Source organism: Pyxicephalus adspersus, chromosome 12, assembly GCF_032062135.1.
Source record: "Pyxicephalus adspersus chromosome 12, UCB_Pads_2.0, whole genome shotgun sequence".
In the NCBI taxonomy this organism is placed as follows: domain Eukaryota; kingdom Metazoa; phylum Chordata; class Amphibia; order Anura; family Pyxicephalidae; genus Pyxicephalus; species Pyxicephalus adspersus.
In genome coordinates, this window is record NC_092869.1 from 25,361,341 (window position 1) to 25,377,387 (window position 16,047).

General features: G+C 36.9%; 1 protein-coding gene across 1 annotated transcript in view; it reads right to left on the reverse strand.

Annotated features, from left to right (window-relative positions):
* Positions 1–6,064: 6,064 nt before the first annotated feature.
* ITPKA (inositol-trisphosphate 3-kinase A) overlaps positions 6,065–16,047 on the reverse strand; it is a 44,433-nt gene continuing 34,450 nt past the window's right edge. Inside the window, exons 3-7 of the mRNA XM_072427639.1 lie at positions 15,397–15,645; positions 14,551–14,609; positions 10,311–10,562; positions 7,858–7,929; positions 6,065–6,814 (exon numbers count right to left, since the gene is read on the reverse strand). Coding sequence (XP_072283740.1) covers positions 6,614–6,814; positions 7,858–7,929; positions 10,311–10,562; positions 14,551–14,609; positions 15,397–15,645 — 833 coding nt within the window. The 3' untranslated portion in view covers positions 6,065–6,613. The remainder of the gene's footprint in view (positions 6,815–7,857; positions 7,930–10,310; positions 10,563–14,550; positions 14,610–15,396; positions 15,646–16,047) is intronic.

Here is a 16,047-nt window from a genome sequence, read left to right on the forward strand (position 1 = left end):
AAAAAAAAACGAATAATGCCAGTGTTATGAGATTTTGGTGAATGGGTATACATATACTTTGTGCAGAATTTTTCCATTACCAATATTCTTCTTATGATAATGCCATAACACTGAGCTACAAATACTTCAGATAAAGTGGGATTAACACAGAAGATGGTTTAAATGTAGTTTGAATGACATCATCTGCATGGCCTTAAACACAAGCAGCAAGCTTGTGAAGAATGATGAATTGTCGTGATTGAACTACACGTTATAGCCGTTGCGTGCGTATTGTCATGCTTGGCTTTCAGAAAATTGTGTAGGTAGGATTGGTTCAAGGTAACGGCACTTTTCCTTTGTGTTGTACAGAACTAAGAGGAATCGTACACTGTGAGTATTTTGTCATTCATCCCATGGCAAACAAAGTTGTTTAAAAACAGATTATGTAATATCAGAGCAACGATGACTTTGGAACAGAGTTTTCTAATTATTACATAATAAATATTCAGAGAATTCTACCAGTATAAAACTTTAGGGTAAAGCAATCACACATTGCGTGGTAAACTATAAAAGATCCAAGGATTATATGTACTGAGAAAAGGTTTAAGGATGGATTTGCACTATTCAGGGGACATTACAGCATACCTAGTAATACAGATGCACAAGTGTGAATGGGTTCATATAGTTTCTATTTCTCAATAAACTGTAGTGCATAGATCAGTGTGAATCAGCTGCATAGAAAGGAATAGGATTTCTAGCCAACATGTATCTTCAAATGGCTTATATTTTTATATTTTAAAAGGCTTAAGTGTGGTGCTTTGGTGTGTCATTGTTATTTACAAATAATTGCATGTTAGATAATAATATGCTGGCCATTTAATTATCCTCTATGACCAGTAGGGATCAAACTGTGAACTCACCTGTCTAGGTATGTATGGAATGTTTCACAGCCCCCTTCTAACCCATTGGAGCACTATATAATTCATCAGCCTGTACACTTGAATGAAGACTAAACATTATTGACATTGAGTTAAGTAGTTTTACAACAAATTGATCAGATAAACTCATGTATGTTATCTGCTTTCAGAGTTCTTAAAGAAAAAAGATGTGGCCGAAAAGTTTGCATAAAGACCATTAAGACCTGGTAAATGTTTTCTGGTTGTTTTTCTGTTTTCATTTTATTTCTCTGTTTTAAGTGCTGAAAGGCTGTCAGAAAAGAGACCAAACGACCTTTAAAATGCTTTTTTTTGTATTTTCCCACAATCATTTTTTACCAGCTTCTCAAGAAACCATAAGCTAGGGTACAATTCAGCTCTCTTTTTTCCCTTTTTTTCCCAACTCTGCAGTAGCTCAGTCTTCAAGCTCTTCTCTGGAGACCACTTATACAGCCTCCTAAGTCTCCCTTGCCCCTCCCAGGACCATCCAATTTTTGACTAGTTTGGTTAATGATTTCATTGTCAACTCATGCTGTGCAAGTTGCCCTAGGCTACAGACACACGTGCAATAATTGTCATTGGAAAATGAACGTCAGACCAACGATTATTCAGAATTTTTTTTGAAGGATCGTATAGTGCACGATTCTATACATGCTGAAATGATACGATGGTTCAAATATAACCCACCAATAATGTACACATACTAGATACGATTGTTTGAAAGATGCAGGAAGTGATGTGTACCAGAGAAAGTGTACCACAGAACCATCCATGATCACTGAACAACCGTACACACAATAGATAGCTAAAGATCGTCACCCAATCAGATCAGCCGGGACGGGACGTTCATTTGTTTCCAGCGACAATACTCTTAATCGTCGTCGTTGTTCACTTTTCTTGTTAATGATTATCGGACGATCCATCGTTCATCTTCAACGATAAATATTGCATGTGTGTACATAGCCTTACTTTTTTTTCTCCATGCTCATTATGTGACAGCATGCAATTTATTGATGCAATCCTATTGATGGTTTGACTTGGATAAAGCTCACTCTTTAAGTAAACAACATTGTTTTGACAAAGTGGTGAATAAGTGTAGAGTGTATACTGCAGCCATGGCTACTAAATAGTCATAACTGAATAGCACCTTCTTCAAATAAACTAAAACCATTGGTATAAATGTTACATTCTACTCTTTGGAAAAAAAAATTTTAAAACTATTTGTACAGTATGGCTAAGGTTTCAAGAGGCCCTCAGGTAAGCAGAATTTCAGGTTTGTGAATTTAAAATACTATGGCTTAAAATTCTTTGCTCAAAGATAAACATGAAAAAAAAAGAGTCAACAATGAATAATGACACACCATCAGTATTTCAAGAAAACCGTTTATGAGAGTAAAATGCAGTCAACTCTTGAATAACCTGTTTTATATGCTTTAGGTCAGTGGCAGCTTTGCTTCATGACTCATATTACATGCAGTCAGAAGTCAGTAAATGCTTTCTAAGCTACACAACCTGATCCTAACTGTGAACTGTGGAGGCTATGAGGACATGGTCCCCATAGCAAGAAATGCACCTAAAGAAAAAAAGGAAGCAATGGGCAGGTTGCTGTGAATAACACCTCCACAGTTTGTGTTAGTTTTTGTCACGATTGGGCTCGGAAAAAAGGCATTTATTTTTCAATAAATATATTTGCATAGGTTTTCACCATATTTAGTTTTTTTTTTGCTCCTCCAATGACCTACTACTGACTTCTTCACTCATAACCTCATCACACACATGGCTTCAAGGCTTTTCTAGAGCTGCCTTGACTCTCCGGAAGGGTCTTCCTCGTTCTATTCGGCTTGCTCCTACTGCTCATTTAAAAGAGCATTAAAAACCCATTTTTTCAAACTTGCCTACCCATCTTCTGTTCTTTGAAATCCTCACTACTTCTCATCACTACACATCTCCCCTCCCATTGTGTGAGACTTCCCCCACCTTTTAGATTGTAAGCTCTCTGGGGCAGGGTCTTCTCCCCCTTATGTGTCGCTGTCTGTATTTATCTGTCATTTGCAACCATGGTTCATAGAAGTCAGAATCATTTCTCTCACAAGTCATCTCCCAGCTCCTAATAAAAATGCATCAGCATCAAATAATAGAACTTTGCTGTTGTCTACTTTCCTATTACAAACAGTGTTTGGATATGTGACAACTGGTATTCACTCTCCAGAGCTGTAAGGTGAGGTAGGTGACAGGAAACAACATTACTTACCCTGGGCAGTACATGCAGAAGGCTTGCAGGATAACAATATTTTAAATAGAAAAATCATTCTTGAATAAACTCAGTTGTAATCGTTTCTATTTAAAGTAGACCTAAACCCCAACTGAATGACTTTTATTTTAAGTTAAGCAGGGTGTATGAAAATGCCATTTTATAATATAGTTTCCATCTATTTGCATGTGTTGCTGATCTACTTTATCCACTTTCAGCCTCATCGCATCTGCATGCACTTGCTCTACCTTTGTACAACAGTGCTCGGTGCCGACTTCCTGGTAGTGACTGTATTGCACCACAATTGAGGGCTTTGGCACTACCACTTCTAGTCTCCATCAGGAACATATGTGACAAGGCAGAAGCACAATTGTCATCCAAGAACAGGAAATATTAACAAGGACCATAAAAGAAGAATCACCAAGTTTTTTTTTCTTTTCTTAAATAAGGCTGAAGAAATCAATATAATAAAAACAACTTCTTAAGTGACAATAATATGTTAAAGCTTATGTGAGATTTTAGTGATTGAGGTTTGATTATATGGACTGGGCTTAGGCCAATAATAAAAGCAACATAACCCTGGTACATCCTAATTTGTTAGCAGCATTTTAAAATATCTTCAGTGTTTATGTGAGTTTTAAATTTACCTCTGCACACAAAGATGCACTATGAGCCACTTAAGATTCATCTGCAATGCACATTTGTTGTTAATTTAATTAAATGCGGAGTTACTGCACTGTACTTTTGCTTTCATCGAGTAGGGTGGGGAGAAGTGGAGATTGAACTTCAGCAGCCATTTTTTACCAGCCATTTGTAATATAGTAAATGCCATTATCACAATCTAAGGGAGGGCATTCAACTGTGCATGCCCTCAGTACATTTTGTACTGTGTATATATATATATATATATATATATATATATATATATATATATTCAAATGAATGGCTCGAAAAACTCTCCAGCGTTTATTTACTTTTCTAGTTTAATCTGCAAGATGCTGTGCTGTTTACTGCCATTATTTTTCTGACAACTTATATAGAAATACCTAGATTGGTCTTGGAAGCAACCCAATTGCAAAGATAGACTAACCTCCTACAGAGATTACGTTGCCATAGATTTGACCTGTATAGCATAGCTGTATAACATAGCATATGTTTGGTACTGAAAAACATGAAGGTCAGATTTCACATCCTTGTGGGCTAGCACCACACAAATTACCTGAATGCATTGGTGCATTGCATGCACCGGTGCATTGCAATGCAGATCAGCAACATATGTTACCATGCTGCTGATCTGCATTGCAATGCACCGGTAAACAAAAAGTTTCCATCCATACATTTTTATGTGTGCTGCCATATCATTACTTACTATAAATGGAAGCAGTACCTTAAAAAGTCAGCTAGGCCAGCGGTCACCAACTGGTGGTCCACGTCTCTGGCCCGTGCGCCCCCCAATGGGGTCAGGAGAAAGACCCCATGGGGGAAGTGCACTGGCCAGGGACGCAGATGTCACTTGTATGGATCGCAGGCTCAGGCCAGTGGGGGGGTTGTGTCTCTGGACACAACCTGCCTAACTCTACCATTAAAGGCGCACACCTGCGATGGGAGAGTAGGCAGGTTCTGGCATCATCACGTCACTCTGGGGGAAGTTTCTTCCCCTTCGAGTGACACATGGCTCCCTGTGCATGCACGGTCTGGAGTCTGTAAATATAGTGGCACATATTTTAGCATAGTGTTATGAAACACAAAAGTCCAAATATTTCTCCAAAAACATCATTTGTGGGTGTAATTATCTCATAAAAGCCACATCCAAAAGCACTTTGGTGTAAAGCTCCTCCACTTGAAGCTACATCCCGCCATTAATACTTTAAAGCAGCGGTCCCCAACCGGTGGTTCACGGCTCTGGTTGGTGCACCTCTAAAATCAGGAGCCGGTGAATTTAGTGGTCCCCAAAAGAAAAAGGTTGGCAACCACTGCTTTAAAGTACACTTGAGTTAAGCCTATACACCCTAAATGATTTACTAATTCTTAGCAAACAGTAAAAGCAACTTTAAAACAAACCCTCCTTCACTTTTCCCTATTTTTATATGAAGATCCTTAAAGACCACAACAACGGTTTGCTAAATAGCTTAGAAACACTTGCTGGTTGGTTGTGTACATTAGAGGACTGATAGGCTACCATGATCTGCACTCAATTCCTTTACATAGATATGGAATGATGAGTTAATTAGGGTTAATAAAGGCTTGTTTTACGTTTTTTTTTTACGACAGTGCACTCTGTGTGTTTAGAATATGTAAATACTTTAGTAAGCATGATTTGAGCACCGGTACACGTTGGGCTCTATTTATAAAGCAGTAAAAATATTCCGTGGTAGAGACTCTTCCTCCAGGCCATGGGTTTCAATGGTAGTAACTGATTCTCCACTAGGGAATGTTTTAGGGAATGTCAGATTGAAGTACAGCAAGGTTTTTGGAGGACTACCGGCTACAAAGATAGGTGCCCCACTGCATGTATATCAGTTAAAGAAAGGCTAAGTTTTTCTGCTTATTCCTATCTGTTCTTTCATGGTTGACACACACTAATATATATATATATATATATATATATATATATATATATATATATATATAATCTCTTAGGACTAAAGAGAAGGCCACATGAGGTGTATTTATGAGCTCTAACTCGGCTTGTTTCAATGTTCCCAGCTCAGTAGGGATTACAAAAAGTTTGTGGTAGAAGCACTTACCACACTAGGTAGTAGTTAAAAAACACAGTATTTGTTAAAAAACGAGTGGCTAATATCACCAACATTTCTCCAGTGTTTTCATATATTCTGAAAGGACCGTTTTCTTTTTTTAAACGAGGAGAAATACTCCTACGCCATAAAAAGCTGCAAAACATTGTAAAATGACATTTTACCAACTTAAAACCAGTTACATCAAACATGGAGCTTACAAACAAGCACATCAGACAGCAAAAAACACAAATGCTTTAGGCCAGAATCTTAAGTGTACATGTACAGTTGGACTGCTAGTAGTAAAATTGATAAAAATACACTCAATATATGCACAGTATTAAAGTAATATTGTAGATTGCAAGGCAATATACTAGTAAAACTATAAATTATCTAAGTTATGTAAAGGCAACATTGGAAAAATCCCATGATTAAAGATGTGTTTCAGCATAGAAATAGCAGTAAATTTTAGTCTCGGTGCAAATTATGTTGTTTGATCGAAAAGAGGATCTCAGAGTCATTGGGTATAAAACACATCCATGAATCTGCAGTAATATAAAGTTTATGGAGAAGCTGTGTATTTGTAAGCCTTGTGATTCCCAAGTTAAAAATATCTGTAGTTCCATCCCCAGAGATAAAATCCATCCCAGTAAACAGTAAAATGTCATAGAAGTCCTAATGTAGTGATCAATTGCTTAGGTGCTTTGCCCTAATCAGGATGCAAGACTGGACAAAATATCGATTAAATTGTCAAATCCATAAAGGTATCCATCTTCCCGATTTCCTTCTTGCCAGGGTATACGGTGATTCAGGGTTTGCCCATCAGGAAGGAGTGTTGTTTTTCCAAAATCAATAAGCCACACGTTACATTTTCCTTTCTTGTCGTGTACAAAAAGAAGGGAGCTTCCAATCACCTAACAAAGAAATGTTTATTCTTTAGTGGTATTATCATCAATGGACATCGATTTCGATAGAAGCACACAAAACAAATAACTGTAGGAGAAGGAGAAAAGAAAACGACCCTTAAACTAAGATTAAAGTTCCACTTTAGAAGATGGCATCAGGCAAGTGGTTATTGCACAAAGGGTCAGGCTATTCCTTCTGCAGTAAGCATCTTACCTGTCTGACCATGGTCTCCGATGTCAGAATTTGGTTAATGTTGGTTGAGAAATACCCAGCTGGGGACTTCTTGCGCAGTAGTTACATCGGAAGATGTTGGCCCCATGATAGGACGGGACAGGCGAGTATACACTGGGTTTAGTTCTGCTTTAAGGTGAAATTCTAGACTTTGGGTGACAATTGGTAGCAAGTAGGCATTTATTACCATAAACTCTGTATGTACAACTGGCTTTAATTTTCCCTTCTATGGGGAACCTGGAAGATGCCATACAAAAGCTGTGCACATACATAAAGCACCACACTGAGGTAGCCGACTTCCTTTCCTCTAATCATGGCATTCAGAGACAACTCTGAAATACTTGAGCTTCAATAATACACCCTACATTGCATAAATGGGCTGGAAAATACAGACTGTAATGTACGCATAGATTTTACGTTTGCCATACTAGTGGAGGACTGGTGGGGAAGGGAGAGTAATACTCTCTTCCATAGTTATCACCGAGGCACGTGTTCCCATCCAATTTTGTTGACAACTCAAAAATCTGGGATTTTACCTTACTTTTTTTCCTGGTGACAGTGATCACCAAGGCAAATAGAGTAAATCTCCCTCTCTATCACAAAGACACAGATGGCAACACAACAAAAACAGATTATGGCTTTATATACACTAGCATTTTCAGTGCAAATGCTCTAGTATGATCTGCAATGAGTAATGATAAATTCAAAGCTCTAATTCTTTTCTATGGATTTTAGTTCTCTCTCAAACAGCAAAAATGTTTTTCTCCAATTACAGAACATACGTGCAATTAATGAGAAGGACAATCTGATGGCCCCTCACCTCATGGTGTTTGAAGAAATCCGAAGACTCTACAATTGTTCTGATCTCCTGAAGCCGGTTCAGATATTTATGCTGTGGAAAACAAAAATACATATTAAAACTATATTTTTCCTTTTTTTCTAAATCAGCAACAATGTGCAATCTAATCAGATTTCAGTTCACTGCAGTGAAGCCAGTAAAGGGTTTAGTTATCTTAAATACCATAGGTAACTGTAATTTGCACAATGTTGTTAGCTAATTGATTACTTAAAGGAAAAAAAAATATAAAAAAGAAATTACTAATACAATTACAAACATCCTGGCCTGGTACATGGAACCTCGTTATGAGTCCTACCTTTATTCTATCCAAACTAGGCAGCTTCTAGTACGAAAAGACAAACAAAGGAAGCTCTAAAAAGTCCAATATTTTATGGAGTGTAGCCACAACCTTCTTCTGGTGACCTAGGCCAATATATATATTTTTTATTGACTTATTATCTAAGCTTAGTCAGAACTTCCCTATAATAATTTTGGGTTTAGTGTTATGCCCTCTGGAAACCATTCAGCCAAAATTACAACCTTCATGTAAATAAACACATTGAGCACGGCTATGAATTTGGATTTGCTTTGATTCACTTTTTGAATCTTAATGATGAAAGTGTTTTCCAGTGCATTGACAGTCATATTTTTCAGGATCATATTGCAAGATCCAGGTAAAAATTATGACTTTTTAAGAAAAGTTTGGGTCCACCTCAAGTTATTGTACATTTCAGCAAATTTGTGGCACTCTTTTTGCTCTACAAGAATTAAGGGACTACAGATAATACAGCAGTGTAAAATTAGCCCTAAGCAGAAAAATAATAAGCAGGCCAGGTCAAAATTTCCTACAAAGAGCACAGTATGGGGTTTTATTTCAGCACATGAGGGGAACACAACTGCATTATTGGTGACTGACAACAAACTACATGGCAGAGAGTGCCATTGTTTGTTGTGCATATTTGGACACTCATGGCAAGTGCTTAGCAAATAATATTCAGTTCTCATTGCCTTGTTCAAGAGAAAAAACATATCATCATATTTATCTTATTCCATTACAGGTTCCAAAATTAGGAGGTGTAAAAAAACATTTACACATACTTTATGCAGTCAGCTTTACTCCACAGAAGCCATGGTATCCATACACTGTACTGATGGACAAGAGCTTGAAAAAGCTGTATACCGTTTAGGGTAAAGATCTCTGTTATATTAGGCTACATTTGTACCAAGGGCTCTGCAGACATGTGATTGACTAGAGACTAGATGATGGGATATAAAGAAATATTTTGTATGGCTCTACTTACTGATTTGAATTGAGGAATTATCCTCTCACATTTTGAGGATATGTGATGGAATGAGACTCATTATTATCTTCTGGAAGTGATAAATAATTACCTTGATGGTAAATTTACTGTGAAGATAATCTTTTTTTTGTGTTAAATTTACATTTACTTTTGATCCTAAAAATAGTCCTTTCTTGACTTTTTTCTTTAAGCTTTTCTTTCGCTAATACCCTGCATTGATCCCCATGACTTTCTAGGAAAGTCAGTTTTACCTTCTGAATTAATGTTTAGGTTCAAAAAACTTTACCTTTCTTCAGGCATAAGCACACAGGTAAACCATCTGGTAAATTTGATGTCGAGCTAAAACTAATTTTAACATTCTGGTGAGATTGTTAACATTTGTTGAGCTCTAGGAGCTTTTATTTCTTGAATCACACTTTTTGCTCTGTTTAAAACACATGTATTGGGAGTACACCAAAAATGTACTATAAAGAACCTTTAAAGTCCTCAGATAGGTTTACTAGGTTTCATTTTTCAGGTACATCTTTTCTTTATGTCAGTCAGTTTTCCTGCTAGTAACACACATTCTATTCTAGGCTGACCATATTTACTCACTGTCCCCTATCTATGGAAAAGCAAGGTTGCCATCCTATGATTTGATTTGCACTATCTTATTATTATCTTATTATTATTATCTTGATTTGCACTACAAATACCATCTCCTAATCTACATTACATTGAAGGGTGTGCTTTGTAGCTCACAGAAAATAATGAAGAAACCAGATAGCATTGTTTGAGAAAATCTAGCATGTGTACAACAGTCCCCCAACATCATTCTTCAATCCATTCTGGTGGATGAATGAACAACTGAATGGGGACCTCAGATTTGGATTTAAGATTTACAGTCAGGTTTTAGATGTCCAAACTATGCGTTTGTACCCATAAATGGGAAAAAACATAGACATGTATGTCTGTTAAGGTTCTTGTGCCACGACATCCTCAGAAAAACCAAATGGGTCTAAAGGCTAAATATATTGAAAGTGCGAGACAAACTGGGAAATGTAGTCACCACTGCAAAAAATACTTTACATTACAGGAAAACATAAATACAAATTAACAAGTTCCCCTTTCACATTGCTGAGCAAAGTAACTTACCAGTATAACTTTGTTTCCATCAATAAATTCAAGAAAAGCTTTATGAACCTGGTCTCGAGATTTTGTAGTCTTAAAGTTTGTGTTGCATGTTCCATCACCTTTCTGCAAATAAAAACATTTGGGATACGTTTTATTTTCAAATCTGCAAAAACAAAAAAGGTTGTTTAAGCTCACAATACCACCTTTTGAGCTCTGAAACCCTAAGCTTGTGGTGGAAGCCCAGCCAACTTCATTTTTGAAGGACAAAGCCCTCTACTCATTTCCCTCACTCTTCATTTTCATAACCCCTTCTTGTGCATTGGACGTTATTGGCTCAATATTTCCGGTCGGGTTAAGGGGGTTTTTGTTGCACCTAACAACAAACAGATTTTCAAAATGTTTCTAATGGCTTATTAAGCAGACCAAAATGAAGCAAATAAAAGTTTACTGTTAGAGTTTAATTACACTTTAATAAAGAGTAATTAAACTTTTTTATAAAGTGTAATAAAACAAGCATGCCAGAACCATAGAGGTACTGAATAGGCTGGTGCGGATGTTCAGCAGAGCCAACACATACCTTTTAATGACCACTCTGATATTACTTCCACCCTGAATATTGGGGTTTTTAGGATGCCGGTTTTGGCATTTCTTGATGATGTCAAAGGCTGGTTCACACAACCTTATACTGAGCTTTTGGCCAGTAGTTTTCTGTGAGGAAAAAGTAGTGCTGCCTGAGTTTGCAGTGTTGCAAGCAGATATACAAAGCCAGTGGAATCTATTGTTTGGCAGAAAATCTAACAATCTATAAAATATAAAACCCAAAGACCCAAGCTTGTCCAGAGAAATGCTGTTTTTTGCTAGTATAAGGTTGCAACATTTAAAGTACCTGAAAAATGAGGCAAAGCAGATACACACAAAATCAATACTGACAATTAGTTCTTAGTAGCTGGGAACTTTAAGTTCTAAGTCAAAAGGAAGCTTTTATTAACACAAATAGCTATTAGACATGAATCTGTGAATGTTTACCCATAATGTGTCCCCCTACTTAAGTTCCCCTTTAGGTCTTGTGGGCTTCAGCTTGCAAAGGATCATTGTGCACTTAAAGCTTTTTTCATAGAGTGCTTAAAAGTTTTCAGGAAGCCAGCTACAATACCCTGTCCACCCTTCCCACCAGCCATGCATACAGAAGCAAAGACCCTGCCACAATGTATAAACACTTCATTAGCATGTGGGTTGTGGGAAAGGAAAAAAAGAGAAGCAAAAATATTAGCAGGTTAAATTTCAGCTCTAACAAACCAATGGGTTTCAATGACCTGACCTGCTATCATTTAACAAAGGTCATCTTATTATAACATTCTGCACAATGCTAACCTTTTAATGTGGCATTTCATTTTCCATAACAAACTTCCTTACTGTAAAGGGATGTTCCAGCTATTGTTTCACATCCACTTCTTCTGTGTACACAGGGGACACAGAATACAATGTGATAATTATGCCAGATATGCAGACTTTTAGTTGTATGTATTTTAAAACATCACTATTGTGGATCATCAAAACATCAATAGAAACATATGCCAGAAATAGAGAGATAACTTTAGGCTTGCTTCATGGGCCAGTATGAAACAGTGCAACATGTCCCCCTGTGCCTGTAATCCTGGGCTGCAATCTGAAACATGATTTGTAGATTTACCACCAAATAAGAGACAGACTGGCATCAATCTGTGCTATAAAAAGGATCACTGCTTTGGTGCTATAAAATCGCCAAGTGTGGTTTGCCCTATTAAAGAAAATCAGTTCCAGATTTAAAGCGGATATTTAAAAATGACATTAAACTTTTTGATGGATACTGCTTCGGGTTACATAACCCCCCTAGACTGGCGGGGATTGTGAAAATTCACAGGTGGACAAGTTGTCCACAGCGTTGGGAACTTAGCAGAAAGATCTTGCTGTTGGCCTATCTAAATAATATCCTAACGTAACACCATTGTGATGTAATTAAAAGCTATTTATGAGGAATCGCACTCCAATGCACCTAGAAAGCCTATGCTAGAGCACACTCCAACACTCAACTATGTGTGCTGCAGGGAAAAAAAAAGAATTGGGGGAATTTCTTTTTTGTTGGTGAAAAAACGAAGAGGCTGTAGTAGTGCAGTAAATCCACTTATAAAATATCACTTTTGGATGTACTGCCACTTTAAATGAAATGAGAAGATTACCTTTGTTCAGTCAATGGGAATTATTATTATGCACGTTATAGATATCAAGGACTGTGAAAGTGCAATAAATTATATATCTTAATTAGTTATCCATAGCGCCTAGGTTCATCTATTATAGCTAGCATTCTTTAACAAGGAATTCCCTATAAAACAGTCAACATCACAGCCAGCCTTAGCTTTTTTGTTTTGCAAGTTATGAGGAGCAAGATAAGGAAACACACCCTATCACATGTAATAAAAGTTATGTCAACAAAAGGAAAGTATCTACGTTTTCTATATTGTTGCAGTCAAAGTTAATTCGTAATTGCAGGTGTCGACATGATAAAGTCTTTCGCTATTTGTTCCTGTTTGGTCTTGAACGTGAATTTTATGGTTGGGTAAATTGTAGGTGTGATCCTACTACACCCTGTCCGAGGGCACGTATACTACTTGTATGATATAAATCAAAAAATGATAAATTATAATAATTAACTATGTATTAAAAGAAAACACCACCCGTACCTATTAACCAATGTAATATTACAAATCTAATTTAATGGAAAGGTTAGTAATGTTTTAATATCAAATTACTAAATATAATTAAGACTTACTTTCTTGGCAGCATGTAAACCAATACTTGGCAATATATTTTGTAATTGTACATGTGTTCACTCCCTTCTCTAAATCTTGTTGACAGGCAGCAGTTTAATATGTTTTTCCTGGTTCAGACCAGGACCAGGACAATTTGAATAAGACTTACTATACCATTGAGCTTTTATCTTCTAGAGAGAATTTTAAAACCAGTGTTCTTTTATTTTTCCCACAGAGCTGAGAGTTGTTTTTATGTTTTTGCTGCATTATATTAAATGGTCGCTATGACCATAGAAGGTGTAGAAAACTTTTACATAAAAGGTGTTGTCATGCCTAATCCTCATTTTCCAGTACATCTGTGTGTTCCAAATTCCTGTATTCCAGCCAGTGATTTTGTGCTGGATCGGGCTTAAAGTTAGATTGCATAACTCCAAAACATTGCTGGTTTATAATTATTTGCTAGTAATTGCACTTAGAAAGCAATGGGCACTAAGGGGACACATATGTTTACACATTCCATTATTGGGATTAGATCGTTAAAAAAAGCCCACTTTCCACAAACTTTCCTTTTAATAGGAAACACCTCTAGGTCTAACAATACAGTTGCTATCCTCACACTCCTTGCTTCATCCGTTTTGCTCAAGGTGAATTTCTAAAAATGCAGAAAATTAAAAACTTTGCACATGCCATAGGCATCTGCCTTACTTATTGATTAGGTTTACATGGGTAAGCCATATTTGAGCACATAGAAATTTAAAATAAAAAAAAAATCATAATTTCCCCCCAAAACAGCAAATATTGTCTAAAACACCTCAAAGTTTCATTTCAAAAGTTTGACGTTTCTGGTACACAAACAAGATTCAATCCAGTATGCGCAATACGACTTCCTATTTTTCAGAAACTAATACATTGCACTTTGGAATATCCTGTAAGTCCCTACCAAACTAAGAACAGAAAGTGCAACAAACAGAGAAAAACACGGTGTCTTTTTAAAAAAATTGTGTCAGATGACAGCAACGACACAATTCTCAAAGCTTTAGCACAAGGATGATGTTCTTTGATTCAACCACACAACAGTAATTGGTTATTATCTGGAAATAATTTTATGGAAAATAAGTTCCTTATCCTAGTATGTTACTTTGTAAATTGAGCTCATGACTGGTAAAAGAATTTTAGTCCATCCAGACCATCATATAAAACTTAGTTAATTGCTGAATATTGGCCAGGATAAAAGTTATCTCATGGTATTTAATACCACACTGACCAACTTGTAGATGAAGTGCCAGTACATGTGCAACATTATTTGCAGAAAATGCTAAACTACCACCAGTTGTGGAAGGTGGCCAATGGTATCCTCTGGCACTGGATGAGAATCATTGCAATGCCAAGTTACAAGTTATCTCTATTAGCTACGATTTCTTTGACTTTTATGGCACTAGCATTCAGTCCTGGCTGACAAAATTGAAAACTTTTACCAAAAAGTCTTTCTCTTGTCTCATGGTTAGTTGGAAGGGCCAGAAGGGTGTTGAACATCCTGAAAACATCACAGTACTCCATGTCAGTACTCCTTTTTTAAAAAGACGCAGCCCCATTGCACATAGTGGGCTGGTTCTTGGGAGGAATTTTGCAAATAACAAAATGCCAGGATAAAAGTTATTGATGAGCAGTAGGCATTACTAGGCAGGTTGCATTTGCATGCAGACAGACATTGGTAGCACCTATGCCTTATGTTGAGTTCCATGAATAAAAGAACTTAAACACAAAGTAAGAGGGCTGGGAGGAAAAAAAGTCTGGCTGGTGCTGGACATCAGCCAATAATTGTGATCTGCCTGACTTACATACAGCATCTAATGGATCTAAAGTGCAGTGAAATCAGAGTAAGCATATTAAGAGAGGATCCTGTACTACTGTGCAAGACTGAAGAGTTCACCTTTAACAGATGCCACCCTTATTGAAATTAAATCTGATCAGTGGGATGTATTATCACTGCAAACTACATTTGAAAACTAATGCAACAACTTATATGATATAAATAATGCACAAACATGATGTGTACATTGTTTAAAGTTGTTAGTGTACACTATACCACTTTGAAGTTTAGACCATGACTAAGTCATGACTAACCTTCTTCCCCTAACTGCACTTGCTTTGGCAATCGTGTCTAAAATGGATTATTTGTGGCCTTGCTTTGCAATATGTGATTCTTTCATCAACACACAAGTCTTTAAAATGTCATTGTGTGGGCAGAAAGAGGATACGGTAGAGAAGTTGACAAATATACATAAAACAAATTAGCCAAACTTGCGTCAAGAACAGCTAGCGAGCAGAAGTGAAAAAGGCTTTATTAGGCTCCCACCTGACCCCCATTTTACAGTCCATAACACATGGCTCATCGAAGCTGTTGAGAAGGTCATCTAACTGAATGTAACTTTCTTTGTCTCTTTCCGTCACTCCATGGTAGGTGGGAACACAGGAGGCCAGAACATCATTCATCACCATCTCAAAGCAGTTCTTCTCATTTTCAGAGTAACGTTTTAAAATGGTTCCCCCTGCTGCTGCTTTAAAGCTTCCTAGGAAAACAAATAATAAAAATAAAGAATTATTTGACATCACAAATACTAAATGCAATATTAAATATATTATGTGGTTTAAAAAGATACATCTGAACAATGCCAAATCATCATGTTCTCACTGCATACAATGAAAAACAATTTAAACCTATTATGCTCTGTGCCACCATAACAGAAGCAACTGCAGTCAGTGCATGGCCACAGCATACTGATCACCTTTAAAGACTGTCAATGAACACCAAGCAAACAAAACTAGTTACCTTGGATTGGAAAATACATATTTTCACACATTCAGACACACACTTTCTAGGAATTTACATTTACAGGTAGTCCCCAGGTTACATACGAGATAGGGACTGTGGGTTTGTAATTAAATCGAATTTGTGTGTCGGGGGACAGGTA